At 45.9% G+C, this 19,210-nt stretch overlaps 1 protein-coding gene across 2 annotated transcripts in view; it reads right to left on the reverse strand.

Moving 5' to 3' along the window:
• The window catches only part of RELN (reelin), a 279,911-nt gene extending 261,440 nt beyond the window's left edge, over window positions 1–18,471 (reverse strand). For both annotated transcript variants that reach the window (XM_039723749.1, XM_039723748.1), the window contains exon 1: window positions 18,230–18,471. In XM_039723749.1, the coding sequence (XP_039579683.1) occupies window positions 18,230–18,458 (229 nt within the window). In that variant the 5' untranslated portion in view covers window positions 18,459–18,471. The remainder of the gene's footprint in view (window positions 1–18,229) is intronic.
• Between the last annotated feature and the right edge of the window lie 739 nt (window positions 18,472–19,210).

Consider the following 19,210-nt stretch of genomic DNA (forward strand, 5'->3'; position numbering starts at 1 on the left):
TAATTTGAAGATCTCAGAGGATTTTCTGTAGTACATTAAACTCCTTGTCATTCCCATGGAGGACAAGTGAAAATACAGAAATAAATCATCTAATATTTAAGCACACTTGCACAGGGCACAGCACAAAAATTAAGATCTCATGGGAAGAGCTTTGCTAATAACAATAAATCTCACTGAAGGTAACAAAGAAGCCTGTTTGTGGCTGAGGTTCTCCCACGTCCCTCTGTACCTGGCTCTGAAGTGTTCTCTGCCAGGGCTGGTGCCTGAGAAGGGCTTTGCCCCAGGGCTAGCTCCAGGCAAGGGGACAAACAAGTGCCCTCAGCCACCTTCCACCCAGCTCACACCACTGCAGTTCAGCCCTACAGGTCTTCAAAAGCTTTGTGTTATTGCCTTCATCCTGCTTCTTCTGAGAATTTATTCCCACAGGGATCCCTATGCTCTTTCTTTGCAGCTTCCCTCTACAGAAAGCTCCATCTTTTCAGGAGATGAAGAAAAACTTCAGGGACTAGATCAACCTTTGGCTTAAAAGCCACTGACCTCTGATGGTCACCAGAAGAACTGGTTATGCATCCAGGACAACAAATTATTTTCTGTGCATGACTAGAAACCCAAACCCCACTGCTGCTCCTATGGGCCTTGGTGGGAGCTGAGGCTGCCTGGTGCTGGGGTACCCCTGTTGCCCTGGGGACCCCCACCCATGCCCACCCCAGTGGAGAGGCCTCTCTCCCCATCACTACCACCCTCTGCTCCCCCAGGACAGGGCCCCACGTTCCCCAGGCCCTGCTGACCATGGAGCAAGCCCCAGGACAGCCATGCCCTGCTGCCCAGCACCCTGTGCCTCGAGGGTGGTTTTCATTTTCAGCTGTTCTCAGTGGGGATCAGTCCCTCATGGCAGCATTCCCCAGTGTCTGTAGGGCACAGCAGAGTCTTACTAAAGAGTTTCTGTGCCTGGGACATCCCCTCTCTTTCTGTGTTCTCCTAGGGCTAATAAATAGCTGAGCTCACCTGACTGCCTTCACTTTTAGTGATGGCATGACCCTGGGTCCTTTTGCTCTGCTGGCCACCAATCACCATCAAGCTTTCATATCTTTCACATCTTTGAGACTTATATCCCTGTGACATTTGATTAACCAACATTAACTAACACATTCCAAAGGAAGGAGGACAGACAGTGTACTGACAGTACCCTAGGAGAGTGTCCTGCACCAGGAAAAACATATTGATTTGCAAGGATGAGCATGCAGAAAAGGCAACCACACCACAGCAGTGTAAACAACATTTATTTAGCTTATTGGTCTACAATGTCTTGTTATGCCAATGATAACAACACCAAAGCAACAGAGGCAAAAAATACATACAGGGACATTTTGATATTTGGGACATTAGTATGCAATGGTACCAACAACCACTGTGAGTAAAGGAAAGTTCAGGTGTTTAAAGGATGGCAGCTCTTGCAGGGATGTAAAAGCTACTGAAGTTCAGGAGATTTTAGTATTTCAGAGAATATGGATTTGAAGAGTTCCAACAGGCAGCACAAAAAGCATAGACAGCCCCAGGAAGGGCCAGCTCTATGCTCAGCTCCCAGCCTCAAAAACAGACAGGAAAAGCTGTCCCGAGGGACAGGAGGGGGCAGGCAGCCCTTCCCCTTGGCACCAGCCAGCCCGTGGGGAAGTAGGGCAGAAAATTCCAAGGATCTCAGCCCAGGCCAGACCTGACATCCCCTTCCAGTGCAAGCGCTGCCAGTGCTGGGCAGGGGGATGTGCTGCCAGCAGCCAGAGGGGCTCGGGGGGCTGGCACTGCTCCAATGGGGTCCCGAGCAACAAACGGGGGGAAAAGCCACAGACCTGGAGGTCAACACACCTGGCAGTCCATAACTCCATGATTTGGCCTCTGAAGTGCAGGTGTTTAACTCTGACCCCCACAGCACCTTGGGTGCCTGCACGTTTTCTGGCAGCCCTGGTGCAGGCACAGGCTGTGTCCAGCCCCAGGGAAACAGGGCAGTGGTGAGCACAGCTCCAGCTCTGCCTCCAGACACAGCAGCCCATCAAACTGCAGCCCCCCCCGGGTTCAATTAAGCAGCTTTTGTCTCTGGACAGGACTTGACCATGGAGCAATGCTTGAGTCAGAAACAAAGACAAGCCCTGAGGCAGAAGATCTGATGATATTTCTAAGTTAATTTATAATTGCAGTGCTTTTACTCTTAAAAGATAAAGTAACTAAGATGATGTTGTGATTAAGGTGCAGAATATCTAATTTGAGAGAAGTATAAAAGGAAATCAAGAAGTGCTATCTATCAGGAGATAACTGCAAGTCTTCCCCATCAGCACTATAAATCTTTCACCGAGAAAAACTACTACATTATAAAGAACAAGAATTAAAAAAAATAAAAATTAAAAAGAAGACATGTTAAACACTACCTAACAAGCTTCATGACATGAGCACAAAAGTCTTAAATTCAATGTCATAAATTCAATACCGTCAGAAGATTCAGATACAATGTCCTTAGAGACAGTGCTGTGTAAGTCAAGCACAATATTAAAAGACGATGAAATCTTTAATATGTGTTAAATATTTTAAATTCATAGATCTGGTTCAGAGAAATATCACAGAGACATCATCAATCCTTTTTCCCCTTCTGACACATATTTTTTTATAGCTTTGCCACAGTTTCTGCAATTAAAAGATATCCCAAACACTTACATAAAACAGATGAGACAGAAAACTGACCTTGTGGATATGATCACATGCCATCATTATGCTTACTCCAATAAATACCCCCAAACAGGCCAAGATTAATACCTGCATATATTTAAATTACCACTTTGAAAGAGATTAGACTTAAGGCATCTCACCTATTCCCAGAGGCAGCATGCAGTGATTATTCCTTACAGGTATTTACCAAGGGGAAAACACCTTGTTCAAAAGTACTGAATGTTGGATAGTGCCATATATAAAACCCTCTCCTTTTAGTTTCACATTTAGGGCACATAAGCCTTTATTTTCTGTTTAAATGTACTAATCTTCTTAACGGTATAATCAAGCCTTTAATATATAATATTATCAGTTTATATTTAGAAGGAATAACCATCACGTTAGTGGTGATGGACATATCTCTCCATTCATCTCACTGAAATACCCTGGATAAATCCCTTTGCCCAATTTATTTCTGCAGAGACAGCAAGAGGCTTTATTTAATTTAAAAGCATTCAGTTGCAATATATTTATAGTTAATATGTAAAAATCTTTCTGTAAGTTGGAGAAACGTTTCTTTCTTCTTCCATTTCTCATAGGAAAAGGTTCCAGGTTGTAGCTTGTTAAGTAGCACAGGCTACAAATTCAACAAAAGGTATTCCTAGAGTGAATAGGTCACAAAAACTTCAGCTACCTTTGCATCCTTCCAAAGTTTTGTGTTCTTGGAAAGTAAAAATGACCCTGAGCCCCTGGGTACAAATTTAAGGAAGTTTATATTTAAACAAATCCCAGGACACATTTGGGTTGGTTTGTTTGTTTGTTTTGGTGGGGTTTTTTGTGTTTTTTGTTTTGGTTTTTTTTTTGGGGGGGAGGGCGGTGTTGTTTTGGTTTATTTTTTCTTTTTCTATTCTTTCAGTAGAACTGGAAGATTTCCTAGTAATTCCTAATTCCTGCCCAATATACTACCAGCTTTGTACCACATAAAAAGTGCCCCCACCAATACAAAGCCTGAGCCAGATCTAAGCCACTGAAACATGGTCTTTCTGGGAGATATTACAGGGGGATTATAAAACAGCAGACAGCAGAGCTATCTTTTGGCACATGACAGGCATTGCATTAGGCTGCCATGATGCACACATTAAACGTAATAAACAGCTGCTACAGACCCAGGTCCCCGAAATACATATTAAGGTCTCTCACATATATTTCCTTGAGGCACCTCCTCTGATTCTGAAGACCACATTAAATGTTTAGCCACCCAAAATGTAGCTATTTATCCTAGCAGCAACCTGATTGCCTGCAACAGAAAAGCTCAAGAAAGAGTTAAATAGACAGGCATTAACAAAGAATATCACAGAACATGCTCTTATGTGTATAATTAAAAGAAATGTATTATTATAATTTAATTATACCTAAAAATTTCCAAATTAATCAAAAATAATGGAGAAAATGCAACGTGTTATTATCTTCGTTCCCAATTTGTCTTAAAGGTAAATACCTATATAAGATACTCATAAGTAAAACCCACAATTAAAAGGTCCATCAAATTCTGGCCTGGTTAATTACAAAGGCATCAATCTCTCTTAATACCAGAGCATAGTGTTCTTGATGTAAAAAAAGCACAAAGAGGATGATTCCCCTCTAATTCAAACAAATTAGAAGCACTCTGCATGCTAACCATAACAAACACATGTTAAATTCAGCAGAAGGGATGAGAACTGAGCTGGCATGCAGCTGGAACCTCTTCCAGATCATTTGACCAGTGAATGTTTTTCCCACTGACACATCTGCCCAGCAGTGTGGGGGGAAGTCACTACGAGGAAGCTGTGGATGGTAAATCCCTGAGCAATGAGCCCAGCATTATGAAAAAGGAGAGAAGAGGGGGGAAAACTGGGTAAACTGAAAATCTGACTGCTCCCTCACATGTGGTCATCTCTTCTGCCTCACCTGCCTGCACCGGGATGCCACAGTCAGCCTTGCCCCAGTGCAGCACTACCCCAAGAGGGATGGAAACTGCCATCCAGATGTTCTCCACAAGGAGTAAGTTAGGAAAATCTTCAAGAAGAGAGCAGGGTTAAATCTTGTCCCCCTGTCCAAAGATTTTGCAATGCATCACTCATATTGCAGGATGCATCAAGGAGCTGTGGGCTTTGCTGGCACTGATCCTCTTCCCTGGTGGTGACAGTCCTCACCTCCCTGAAGTGCTAAAAGTTGGCACACTCCAAGACAGAACAAGCAATTTTGGTTTGTCAACAATTTGACCATTCTGAAGATTTGAGGTATTATGCTTACTAGCATCTGTATGAGTTCTGCGCCTCATGAAAAATCTACATGCTCTAGATAAAATACATCAATTAGAACAAAAAAGGTTTCCTGTTTCTGACTGTTTGTATGTAGAAAATACTTGGTAACTGCAAAAAGTCCAAGCTTTGTAAATCTGGAATGAAAGGTCACTAGTTACAGTGCAAGTCACTCACTAGTGTTTCTTAGCAGTTAGTGAAATGCAATCAAAAGAAATATCGTAATGTTATTAATTTTACAATGTGCTTTCTCAAATGGAAAATATTGCAATTAGTAGGAGGATTTGCTCTCTACTGTAATCTCACTAATTGGGCAAAGGGCACTTGGGGGGGAGTTGTTCATTGGGGTTTTGGGTAAGGTCCCAGAAGAAGAGTAGTCAGCATGTAATCCATCAGCACCACTGCTCAAAGACAGTTTAGAGTTTGAAAACACCATTTGTACAAAGAAAACAGCCAGATGCCATGGCATTGGCGTTCTGTCAGTGATGAGTAGCATAAAGGCTCCCTAACATCTGCTACCACTTGAGGAAACAAAACTTACATCTCTTTGAGTGAAAAGGTCCACAGAGTAATCCGGGCTGCCTGAGGCTGGGGAGGGACTGGTGCTGCCAGCTCCAGCCAAACCCACACCTTTTCATCTCTGCTGGCTGAGGCAAATGCTGCAAACATCACAGCTCTGCTGAAACTCCTTTGTACTTCACAACTGCATTAACTACATGTTGAAGGAAAAGCAGGGCAATAAAGAACACAGGGATCACTTCCCTGAAGGAAATAAACCCGCATCTCTGAAACGCATTTTCTACATCTGCTCTCAGCAGTTCATCTCTGTTTGAGGTGGACAAGCTGTAAATATTATTCTGTGAAGAAAACAGATAATTTTAAAGACTTGAATGTCCCTTTGTCTAGTTCAATGAACCACAATTCTGTACATGTCCTGCAACAGGTTTTCCAGATCAGAAGCAGAAGGACTACCCTTTAAGACATTACACTGCTGCAGAAGGCAAGTGAGAGATCTCTTCTAAGCCTTTTTTCAAAACACTGCAACACAGAAAAGATTTCTGCTGAAAAAGAGAACTGAAAAATTACTAGATGTAAAGGAAAATGTAGTCAACTTACACATTAATAGCCACACAGCAACCACAGGCATCATTACAGAAAACACGAGTTTGTTACCTTGGAAATGTTAGTATTGTTACCAACTGCCCTTCTCCACCTTAAAGAGTGAATTATGATTCTGCAATTTATTTTGGGAACAAACACAAGGAGAGGGGTCTGAATCAGATCTGTGCAGTGGCCGGAAATTAAATGGTCAACTTGTCAGAAGTAGAACTGTTTGATTTTTGGTTCAGTGACCAAAATGAAAAGAAAAAGAAAGGAAAAGAGATCAGCTTGGGCCACCATAAAAGAAGTACTGCAGGATCTGGCACAAAAAAATAAATTAAAATATCAGTTAGGTCAATATGAAAATCTTCAATGAACCTAAAAAAATTAGATAAAGACTTTTGTTCAAGCAGAAAAGTCTCATTCCATTTTCTGATTATGCATGTAACTTCTTTTTTTTCAGTCAGTTTCACAATTAATATACCTTTCCAAAACAAAAATAAGAACTATAATTTGAAAATAACAGTAATATATTTAAAATATTTCACTTCTCCCCATTTTCCATTAAAAATCTTACCAAATTCTATTCAAGTACATTATCAGTTTTTGTCTTTGACAAAATCAGACAAATTAATTAATGATGGACATGGAAATTCCAACTAAATAAATTTAGGGAATCATAGAAGAGTTTTGCTTGGAAGGGACCTTACATATCACCTGGTTGCAATCCCCCTGCCATGGGCAGGGGCACCTTCCACTAGCCCAGACTGCTCAAGGCCCCATCCAACCTGGCCTTGAATGCTTCTAGGGATGGGACATCCACAACTTCCATGGACAATCTGTTCAGTGTTTCAGCACCCTCACAGCAAATAACTTCTTCTTAGTATCGAATCTAAACCTGTCCTCTTTCAGTTTGAAGCCATTCCACCTTCTCCTGTCACGACATGGCTTTGTGAAAACCCCTCTCCAGCTCTCTTGCTGGCCACCTGTGGACACTGGAAATCTGCTCTGAGGTCTCCTCAGAGCCTTATCTTCCCTGGGCTGAACAGCCCCATTTTTCTCAGCCTGTCTTCCCAGGAGAGGTGCTCCAACCCCCGATCATCTCCATGGACCTTCTCTGGACTCACTGCAACAGGTTCAAGTCCTTCCTATGTTGTGAACCCCAGATCTGGATGCAGAACTCAGGTGGGATCTTGTGAGAGTGGAGCAGAGGGGCAGAATCCCCTCCCTCACCCTGCTGACCACTGAGCTGCTTTGAATGCAGCCAAGACACGTTTGGATTTCTGGGCTGTGAACACACATGGCCAGCTCACATCCAGCTTCTCATCCACCAGCATCCCCCAGTCCTTCTCCTCAGGGCTGCTCCCAATCTATTCTCCACCCAGCCTGTGTTTGTGCTTTGAATTCCTCATGCAAGAATAATATCAGCTTGAAAAACTATCTGACAAGATATCAGCCAAAAGCAAATGAACTATAATACTTGGAAAACATAAAAAAAATTTGCCAGAGGTTTTGGATCTTTGTAGTAATCTGAATGAGGTTCTGAAGAATACACTTGTTTTGGGCCAGAGTCAGAAGAATTGTTGCAATTGTTGAAAAAAAATGCTCAACACTGAACTCCAGCCAGGGATTCTTTTTTCCAAACATCTAGGAACTAATTTTTTAAGCACTTTTAAATACTGATTCTTTGATTTTGACACCTGGCATACCCACAAACTGCTGCACTGCAAGGCTGGACAACAGTTTGTTAAACCAGGACCTTTGCCTTCACCAGTTTGGCTTTTTTGCTTCTCTGCAGTTCTTGCTATAATAATCATTTCATCCAATGTCCAGATGAATGCGTCTAATTCTGGAAGGACTGTTGTTTTTTTCTAGCAATGCATTTCCCCTGTGAGATAGGAACACTGGAAGGTTATTGTGTGCTGGAAACCACAGCTTGTTTAGCCAGAAAGATAAATATTATCTATATTTCTTGTTCTTTCCTATGCATTGTATTGTCCTGGAGAGCAGTGGGAACAGTGGAAGGCAAATGGCAGAGACCTTGCCAAGCCCCATGATGATGAATGACTTCTCACATCCCAGGGCCTGACTGAAGAGAGGCCACAGAGGGTCACACCGCTGTTTTCAGATGTTAAAAAGGCTGATCACCCACCCATCACTTACATTTCTAGCACAGGAAGAGCTCCCCCACGCAGGATCCACATGGGAAGACAGAGCTCCTCCATGAAGCATTTTCCTGCAAGAGCACAGGCCTCCTGCCCAGGAAAGCTGATTTTCTGCATCCTCCTATCTCATTTATGAATATTCTACCAGAATTGTTGAATGACATGACCACAAACTACCTCACAGCCATAGAGAAAAATACTCCCAGATTTCAAGTCTTCTGGGCAGCGAGTGTTCTGTTCTTTCTCTTTTCCCATTTCCTTCCCTCTTCTTCATTATCATGTGCACACAGGCAGACAGTCAACTTTCACTATTCTCCCACACATTCCCAAGGAGAAATTTACATATGCCACTTGTGGACAACCAATATGAAAATCCCTTCAAATCCAAGATGGGGCAGGATGCAGCAGGATGAGGAAGGGAAAGCAGCATTTGCTTCTGGATGCATGCCTGTGCATGAAAAGGAGCTTGCTTGATGGATTTCCCTGTACAGAGGAAAATTTGGCTTTTTTCTTTGCCAACTTTTGATTATCTAACGGCACTCTCAAAAATCACACTGAAGAGCTGGAAAGAGGGAAACAGTGAAGTCCCTTATTCTGTGTGCTTTTCACCAGCTGGACCTCTCAGTGTACAGACACACTGCAGCCAGGCTCTGGAAGGGGACATGGGATAGGTGCCAGCATCCAGCCATCCATGGCAGCAAGGAATGGTGAAGGGGACAGTAGGAGACACAAACACAGCTGCAGCTTGGGCTGGCAGGCAGACCCTTTTCTTGTCTCAGCTCTCTTGGGCCATACCTGTTTATTTACAATCTGCCCTTCAAGTGGACATGGGGAGGAATAAATAACTGTCTAATCTGAGACAATCAAAATTTTGCTAAGCATGATGCAAGAGCTCTTAGCATTTCCCCTCAGCCTGGTTTATAGCTCAGTTCCCTCAGACCAATGAGCATGGCCCTGTCTCGGGTGGGAAACAAGCAGTCACAAACCCATGCGTGTGAGTCGAAGCCATTCTGGGAAACACACAGAGACCTTCAGCCCCATCTCTGACAAATAAAATGCTCACCCTGCTGCATAAGACCAAGGACACTCCAGTTCCCCCTCTGCTGCATCTTGCAAAAGCAAGGAGAGAGAACAGCAGCCACCCTGCATGGCTGCACGCCCCAAGGCTTCTGCTCCAGGAGAGACACAGCAATAGTTTTACACCTGGCTTCACAAATATGTCCAGCACCCAGTCAACCCAAACATCCAGAAGGCTGAGTTTAATAATAACACCTCTCATCTAGCAAAACTAAACAAAATCTTACTCTGGGCATCTCAGTCAAATACTCTGCCTTGGAGCTGCTCCCTCTGAGCAGGAAGAAAGGCAGAGGAGAGGCGGTGAAGGGGGTGAAGGCATGCAGGGCCACCACCCATCTGATGCTCCCCTGCTGGCACCAGCCCTTCAGCAAGGAGCTGGGGACAGGCTGTCCCCAGGCAGGGACACCCTCCTGGCAGCAGAGTACCCCCTCAGAGGCTCTGTGGGGAGCGCTGGTCCCACTGCAGGGCTGGACACACACTGGGATGTTTGTCACCCCAAACACGGGGAACTGGGACAGAACTTGGGCATGCACCGAAGCACTTGCACAGCACAGAGAGAAACCTGCAGCACACAAAATTTTAGGAAGGTCAGTGTAGAAGTTTGAAAGAAAGTGGGGAGAGGCAGAATGTAAGACAGGGTAGTGTAAGGTAAAGCTTGCGCTTGAAGGGAGATGGATTCCTTGTCTGCTGTCAGACTCAGGGCTCCTGCAGGTTGAACTTCAATAGACACAGTCTGGAAAAGTGCCATTGATTTCCCTTCCCAAGGAGATGCTTGTGAAACTCTCACAACCAACATTAATATCAAAGTGCTAGAGAGGAGCAGGGAACAGCCACTTCTGTTTTGTTCCCAGGATGGAAAAATATGGCAAGAGGGTTGTTATAAAGACTGTACCAATCTTCACTTTGGTGTAAAAGCCCTTGGGAGAGTGCCTGAACTCTCTTCCTGCGCCCCAGCAACTTTCACAGGTCACTCATGTCCAGCCCCCCAGGACACATCCTCCTTTCTTGACTGAGATGTTCACATAAAAAACATTGTTTACAATAGGTCATGAGGAAACACTAAAAGGTAGCAGTCAGTAATGTCCTGATTCCGTGGGAAGACCAAGGATCCCCCTCGGGTGGACAGAGAGGAGCCTTGGGGAGATCTCTACCAGCAAGAACCACACAGCATGCCCAAACAGAAAGCCCTGCTGGCAGCAGCAGGACAAGGATGAGGAGCCAACAACCACAGTGCAGGGAGCCCGGAGTGACGCAGGTGATGCTGAGGCTGCTGAGACACAGACCAAGCCCACAGGTGCCTCAGCCTGGAGCTAAGCTGAGCCCAGCTGCCCAGGAAACACTGATGCCACGGAGGCAGCAGCCACTCCAGATGGTTGCAGGGCACAATGGCAAGGAGCCTGTGGCTCTGTGCCTGGCCATGGCTCCCATCTCCAGCCCCAGCCAAGACCTCTCCAGCTGCAGGGGGACAGAGTAATGCCTGATCCTGGACTGTAGAATAAACAGGTACAAACCTTAATGCCCCCACAAAGCCCAGAACTCCCTCTCCATGCAGGATATGCACACTTCCAGCATGCTCTTATTTAAGGCAAAGGTTTAGTGACAGATACATTAAAACAAAACAAAAACCCACTCTCTTGACCCTTCTCTTCTTTAAGGAAAAGAGTAAGATGTGGGACACATCTGAGCACTGAAGGGACCTGGAGAAGGTCCTGTGGGCAGGGACCTGACAGATCTTTGTCTCCATGATGCCACTGTCCATTGGCAGAGCACAGCAGGAACTGTGTGACACATGCTATGGCCTTCGGTTTCCAGGACAGACCTAAGGGAAGGAGGAAGGGAGGAAGACTACCAGCCTAACAAGAAGGCATCGTCTGGACAGCCTAGGAAGGACTTTCCCCATGCATTTTGCTAGTGTGCTTTGACAGACGTCACAGGTTGCACTTACAGGGTTTGTCCTGTGTTTATCCCAGAGGTGAGTCCCAGCTGGTGGGGGAAAAAAAGGTGGGAATTACACAAACATTCCAGACACACATTGCACTCTGTGCACCTTTCATGCCCAATGAAAAGGCAGGAAATGTTAAGACAAAGAAAGGAAGCATGTTAGAAAGACTGAACCTTTCATCAGAGACTATTGAAATTCTCATAACAAGGGCTGGTATGAAAGGTTGCTTATTCTGAGGTAAGACAGTGCCATTTCCTTCCCTCTCCATGCAGCAAACACTCATGACAAATCTAAACCACAGCTGGAGGGCATGAGACACACAATGCAAATAAAGGTTGCATCTGAAGCCATCCCAGCTGCCTCACCACAGCTATTATCAGATTGAAAACCATACTTCAACCAGTCAATATGCAAATACCCTAGTATTGCACCACCATAAAAAGCTATAGAATTTCAAAAGAAGTGGTCTCCAAAATCCAGATCAAGGCAATAATAAGGAAAATGAGACGTGATGCCAGCCTCACAGTCTCGCCCTGTTCTACCTAATGAAAGAACAAATGTTTGGTGGAATTTTCAGTGCAGGAAATGGAGAAATGTCCTACACACCACCATGCCAAAGTAACAGACTCATAAATCATTTACTGGTCACCTTTGATCTTGAAAGTTTATCTCTCGTTATATATATATATATATATATATATATATATACACACACATACATACATATACACTATATGTAGTGTATATATTATATGTACACAATATTATATATATAATATATATTATATTATTATGAACAGTACATATATATATACATAATTATATGCAATTGCAAATATTAATTATTCATAAGAAAAATACGTGTTAGAGATTTCTACTTAAAAGCAGTTTACATGGACAGATTTTGGCAATGAATTCCACAGATAAATTACTCATGTTAGAAAATATCTCTATTTTTCTCTCTCAGAAAGCAGAAAATATGTGCAACACTCTCACTGAAACAGTATTTTTGCACCCTTTAACCATTTACAGGTTTCTTTTATTCCTTGACTGGGTGCCATAAGCAAGGTTCATACACATGCCAGTCCCCCAGCAGCCCCAGGCCTTGGACAGTGAACTCACTGAGGCAGAGATCATCTTTTCATGTCCCCAGTGCTAACCCTAACCCTACACGGACCCCAATACCAACAATGCCGTGTCTGTCCCACAGTCAGATGTCACCTCCCTAATGTGGGTCAGGCCAGCACGCCATGCTGGCTTTGATTTCTGTTATTTGGGGCAATCAAGTCTCCTTTGCAGGGGGGAGCAGCCCCCTGATGAGGGGAGAAAGGATTTAACTGGAGATTACATCTCTTCTGCAAATTTGCAAGAAAGGCTCATTTAGGCCTTTGTGGACCTTCTACCTCCTTTCATCAATCCCTGCCTGACTACATCTTTGGCTGGGCCATCTGCTGGTGCTTATGATGCCCACAAATTAGTGATGACAGCCAAAACCGTTGAAATTTAACATCTTCCCTAGAAAAACACAGTCTGTAAGAGGCTGTCAGTTGCAAACTTGCCTACCTTTCTCTTTTAAGGTTGGCACTCTTCATCAGTTTCTTGTCACAAGATCCTAAAAGCACAACTCTTTAAAATTTGCAAACACACACCACATGAACTTTGGGGCCAGACAAGAGCTTCAGAAATATAGACAAGGCATTGGTCAACATCAAGACATAGAAACTCATACTGCCTCAATAACATCCTAAGTAAGGCTCAGATCTGAGACTTTCAGACAGGCCACGGTACTCATAGATCAGCCTTCGTTTTGCAAAGCTCACTTTATGCAAGAAAATCCTAAATACAGCACAGCAGAGTGCGCTCTGGAGGCTCTGCTGGATGGAGGCATTTTTAGTAAATGCTGACCCAAGGTGAAATTTTTATGTCCTATGAAACCCTTATGTAGCTGCAAGATATTGCTGGGGACCTCAGAGGAGAGACCAAGGCTCTTCACCTTTCCTAACAACTCCCTCTCCATTGCTACCTATCCCCAGACTCAGGTTGTTCATGTAAAGGTCCCTTAAGAGAAGAGTTCTAAAATAATCCCTGGAGCTAACTGGACTCCCACGAGCCACACTTTAATTTTAAACAGAAACTGATGGAAGTCTCCATTCTTCCAGAGATCAGAGGAGGGTGTGAGTGGGTGAGATGAAAGGTTTTGAGGGAATAACCTGCAAAAGGCTCAAGAAGCTGACCTGGTTCTTGGGCTGATGCTGAAAACAGAGACACAAATCTGCTCCTCTGTTACCACAGCACTAACATCACTTCCTGTGCATTATTCACTTCTACTGACTCACTAAAAGCTTCTACACCTCAGCATAACTGGTACAGAAAGTATCCATGCCTGAGTTTCTGCCACTCAGTTACAACCCTGATTATACCTCAAGCAGCAGCACTACATAAATTCCAGGAGTTTTTTTCTTCCCTTCCTTTGCATCAAACTCAAACAGGTTTTTATTCAATAATGATCTGAACAACAAGAAATTACAGTGAAAATGTCTATCAGAAATGTAAGCAATCCTAATGAAAATAGGTACTAAGTCACAATCTGTATTTCTAAAACACAGTGGTTAGTAACAAAGGTGGAATTGGATAGACTTTAAACAATTTTTTATCAGTGCTGAAAGAGTGTACAAATACCACTTAAAATAGTTGAAAACTATTTTTTTACAACCTATCACAGCAACCATTCTAGACAATATACAGTATATCTAAGAATAGTAGCAGTCATAGATGGAAACTGATAACATTTGGGGACTGAGGTTAGTCCTTTCTTGAAAAAAAAAGGAACAATGGAGAGTGAAATAGAAACTCAAGTCCCACTAAAGAAAACTATTTTAAGGGCAGAATGATGAGTTTTTTAGCATCAATCATGGGAAAACAGTTAAAAGTTTTTCTTAAAAGATCTAAATTTGAAACCTTGGGAAAAAGGAACTGTTTGCAGTGACAGCAAAAAAATCTTTAGGGATAAGAACAAATACAGTGTAAAGATAATCCGTTTGTATTTTTTTAACACACAAATCTGACTGTTCATTTTGAGCTTTCTGTGATTAAGGTCACTAAAGACTCAATGTTCAGTCAAGTTTATCCTTATTTCTTTATGCAGTTCCAATGTACTTATCTGCCTGTAAATCATTGTACATGCTCTCAGCACTGAAGGTACATTGACATGGATTAAAAAAATCAATTGCAGCTTGCAAATAAACCCAAATAGACATGTATAAAATTTTTCAATTTGTACTGGTTTTGGCTTGATTTTTTCCCTAAGAAGTTATATTCTACTCTGCATATTACAGAGGAAAACCCAGGAGAAAACCAAAAGAGGATCATCCCTATCTACCAGGAAAGCTGCAAGCAAGCCAGGCAAGCCCTGATGCTGCTCCCTGAACATGCAGCCACCCCTTGGCTGGAAGGAAGCTGAGCAGGTGCCTACATTAACCAGTGCACACTTTGTCAGTTTGCATTTGAGCAAGCCCATAAGTGCTTTGCCAGCTCAAGGACTTAATTACATTTGAAATAAGCTAATTCAAGGAATAAAAGTCTGCCAAAGGTAATAAAATTGTTTGCTGATGTATCAAGTCAGTTCTCTTATATAAAAGAGCATATTTATATGCAGCGTGGGTCTGGCCCTATTCAATCAGTGATTAAATACTTACTGTTTGCAGGAGTAGGGCCAAATCTGGAGTAATTTTAAGTATTTGGAGAGGAGTGCTAAATCCTAATGTATCTAATTTAACTATGCATAAGTAGGGAATATCACTGCCTTTGTTTTACTTATGAAATTCAGAGGCACAGGGAAATAAAATGCCAGATTCAGGGTGCCAGAGAAGCCCCTTGCAGAAGCTCTTGTGCTTCCCAGGCAAGTGTCTTCTGCAACACATGCTGCTCCTCTCCCGTCGTGCTGGGCAGCACAAGGGACACGGGCAAAGGGCCGAGAGCCCCTGTCACAGCTCCACTGGCTGCACAGTGGTTTGACTCCCCCTCTGAGTGCCCAAGGAAATGTCTAAACAAATTAGCAGAAAGTCAGCGGCTGATTTTTTTTAATCAGAATTTTTTCTCATCCAGCCCTTGGCATATGGTTTCATCCAATTCCCTCCTCTTTGAACTCGATGTTCTTGGATGCTGCTGGCACCTGTTCCTGTAGAATGAAGGGGCACTAAAACAGGGCCTCACTGGAACTTGCAAAGATTCAGAGCATTTTAATAGACTCTCTGAGCAGGTGAGTTTTCATTGTAGATACGTAAATCTCCCTTTGTCCCGTGCTTCTGTGCAGCATATCAAAACCCCTGCTCTGTGTCCCTGCAAGAACACCTTTAAAGTTTTATTTTTAAATGATAAATTCTCAATCAGTACAGACTGGCATTTTCCAGCATCATTAAACTGTATTATATAAAATTCCGTGTTGCTTCAAATTATTTCTTCAGATTGTATACTCTGGGATTGATTTTTCTTGTGCTATATTTAACATTGGTAATTGTTATATTTTAAAATACATATTTCAAAGTACCTAACTGATTAAGTGTGATTAAGTGTGTAAGAATATGTCTGCTGCACTGTGCATAGCAAATAGACAGTGCTTCTTGACACGGTTTGGCATGGGTAGGTTTTTAATCAATGCACAGATTTGAAAAGAAATCACCGTTGCAAGTTTGACAAAAATTAGGAGCGTACCTACACCTTGCACCGTGTAAACAAGTTCGTTTTCAAGTTCGCCTTGTGGACTTCCTTCTGTGCTTTGAACGCGTCCGATCTCTTTTCACTTGCTGAGCGCTCTGGCTTTGACAGGCACCCCAAGAGGCTGGGCTGCACCCCGGGCACAGGCTGGCCCCGGCAGCGCCGGCTGCAGCCCGGCCGGGGCGGCAGCGGCTCGGGGGCGATGCCCGAGCCATGCCCGGCTCCGGGGGCGATGCCCGAGCCATGCCCGGCTCCGGGGGCCATGCCTGAGCCATGCCCGAGCCATGCCCGAGCGATGCCCGAGCGATGCCCGAGCCATGCCCGAGCGATTCCCGGTTCCGGGCGCGATGCCCGAGCTGCTCCCCGAGCGGGGCAGCAGCAGCTCCGCAAAACCAGAGAGCGGACAGGGAGAAACCCCGCGGGGCGCAGAGGTAGATTTAAAAGACGCCGCGTTTCGCTCGGTCAGACGCAAAACAGCGGCGGAAAACGCACCCTGGGCCACCTGAAAGGTCGGCAGCTGGAGGGCTGCTCCGCAAGCCGGTGCTTCAACACCCAAACACCCTTTTGAAAGGGCGAGCTGCAGAAGAGCATCCCCGGAGAAACAACCTCTGTCCCTGCTGCTCACCAGCAGGACAGCCCTGCCCGCCGCGCTGCCGCTGCCCTGCCCGACACAGGGCGCTATCCTAGACCAGCAGAGGCTTAAACACGGGCTGAAGGCTTGGGGGGGAAACGCAGCAGCGAGAAAATGGGCGATTCTGTCATTTATGTGGTTGAAATGCTATTCTAAAAATCCAGCGTTTAAAATAGTGCAAAATGGAAATCCCAGCTTCTTTTTTCCTTCTGCACATCTGTGGTTCAGCAGGTTGAATGCAATTTACCTAACCTGAGTGTGTATTATGGGCTGTAAGATCTAAGGTTCTAAGAAAAAAAAATCATCTGCTGAAGTCATAAAACTTACATGTGTGGATTTTCAGAAAGGCCAGTAGTATTTCAAAATCAAAAGTTTCCTATGAATCTGGTAAAACTATGCTGTTAAAGCTTACACACAGACAAAAACGTCAGGATGCCTTATACTGTGTGAAAATGAGTATTTGATGTGTTTGGAGTTTATGTCTTTACAGCAAAAATTTCAATTAGATTCTTCACATAACTCAATTATTCAATAATTTACCTGAAACTTAAATTTTGAGCTGGAACATATCAAAGTCAGAAGTTTAATTCCATCTTTAGCCAGCGACTATCACACAGTGTCTGCTTTTGAGCAAGGTGTTTGAAATAAACCTTTATTGTCATTTTCTCTGAATTCCACTTGCCTACTGCAGAATTAGTTGTTATTATTCTGTAGCATTGCAAACTCCAAACAGACACAAAAGAAAGAAGAAGGATTAGCGAATATAGCCTTAAGCAGTCTCCCAGCGTTATGAATTAAAAAATGCTTCCCACATGGAAGTTTTCTACACAGAGCAGTGGAGATGTGGCACAGCGCTGGTTTCCAGGGGCACTCTGCAGCCCAAAGCAGCTTCCCACAGAACTGCACCTGCCTGCGAGGCCCCGCTCAGCCCCGGGCTGTGCCCCTCTCCCAGTACAGCCCCCAGACAGAGACACCACTCCGTGAGCAACTTTGCCTGTTCTTTCTTGTTCATTCTCCTCCGCCTGGGCGCTTACGAAAAGTAGATTTTTTTATTATTATTATTAATTCTGGGCACTTGCTTCCATCTCCAAAGCTACCTGTGAGTGCCTGACCCCCGGCTGTCGCCCCTGGCACCTGCAAGGGAGCAACAGGCTGGCGGAGCGCCGCGTCCTCAGCGGGCACATCGCGGTGACACTCGCGGTGGCACTGGCGGGGCCCCGATGGCAGCCGCCAGCCCTAGGACAGGCTGATGCGCTCGGTGCTCCGACAGCCGCTGGAGTGGGAAAGGGACAGACTGCCAGCAACTTGCGAGGCTCTGGATCCGGCCCAGGGCCGGCTGAGGAGCGGGGACTGGGAATTTCCTCCGCTCCGGGCTGCGCCTGGCGGGAGCCGCGGCGCTGGGACGGGGCGCTCCCGGCGCCCGGGGCAGGTGAGGACGGTCCCGCACGGACAGGACGGGCTGCTCCGCCCAGCCCCGCACCGGGGCTGCCCTGGGGCACGGCACACGACCGCGTGTGTCCCCGTCCGGGCGCCCGCTCTGCCCCCGCTTTCCTCCCCGCGGGACACTCGGGGCCGAGCAGCGCCGAGCGCGGCGGGCGCCGCCACCTACCGTGGTACTCCTGGCCAGGCACGTAGGCGGCGGGGTTGCCCGCGATGTGCAGGGCGATCAGCACCTCGCCCTGCTCGCCGTCGCCCTCGAGCTCGCCGTGGTGGGTGCAGAGGAAGAAGAAGGGCGAGAAGCGGGCGCGGGGAGCAGCCGCCCGGCCCGCCGCCAGCAGGGCACCCAGGGCGGCCAGCAGGCAGGGCCAGCCCCCGGGGACGCCCCGCCGCCGCTCCATGCTGCTGCCGCCGGCGCCGGCGGCCCCTCCGCGCCCGACCAAGGCTGCGCCGTCCCCGCCGCTGCCGCTGCCGGGGTGCGGGGCACGGAGCTGGGAGCGCGAGGGCTGGGAATAATTTATTTCCCCCGGTGCCGGGGTGGGAGGGAGGGGAAGGTCCCTCCCCTCCTCCTCCTCCTCCTCCTCCGCCGCCGCCCGCTCCTCCTGCTCCTCGCTCTGCGCGCCGGTGTGCGGTGCTGCCGCCGCGGACACGGGGGCTGCGAGCTGGGCTCTGCTGCCCGCCCTTTGTCTGCCGCCGGGTCCCTGTCCCTGCCCTGTCCCTGCCCTTCTGTCCAGGAGCCAGCTTCTGCTCCTGGCTCTGCTCCCGGGTCCCAGCCCCTGCCCCTTCCCCTGCCCCTGCCCTTTCCCCTGTCCCAGTCCTTACTCCCCACCCTGACACCTGAGTCCCTGATCCTGCTCCCTCCTTGTTTCCTTGTTCCTGTCTCTCAGCCTCAACACAAATATCTCTACTTCTATGCCTTTTTCCATCCTTTTGTCCCTCTGCTCTGTCCCCTGTCCTTTAGCCCTGTCCATGTCCTGGTCCCTGTACACCTGCCCCATCCCCTATCTTTTTGCCCCTATTTCTCTGCCCCAGTCCCTGTCCCTTTGCCTCAGCTCCAGTTCCTGCCCTTCTGCCCCTGTCCATGTCCCAGCCACAGCCCTGCCTCTGCTGTACCTGCACCCACTGATGGGGAAAAGAGAGATTTTTACTTAAA

Source organism: Passer montanus, unplaced genomic scaffold (assembly GCF_014805655.1).
Source record: "Passer montanus isolate IOZ18808 unplaced genomic scaffold, ASM1480565v1 scaffold50, whole genome shotgun sequence".
NCBI classification, from domain to species: Eukaryota; Metazoa; Chordata; class Aves; order Passeriformes; family Passeridae; genus Passer; species Passer montanus.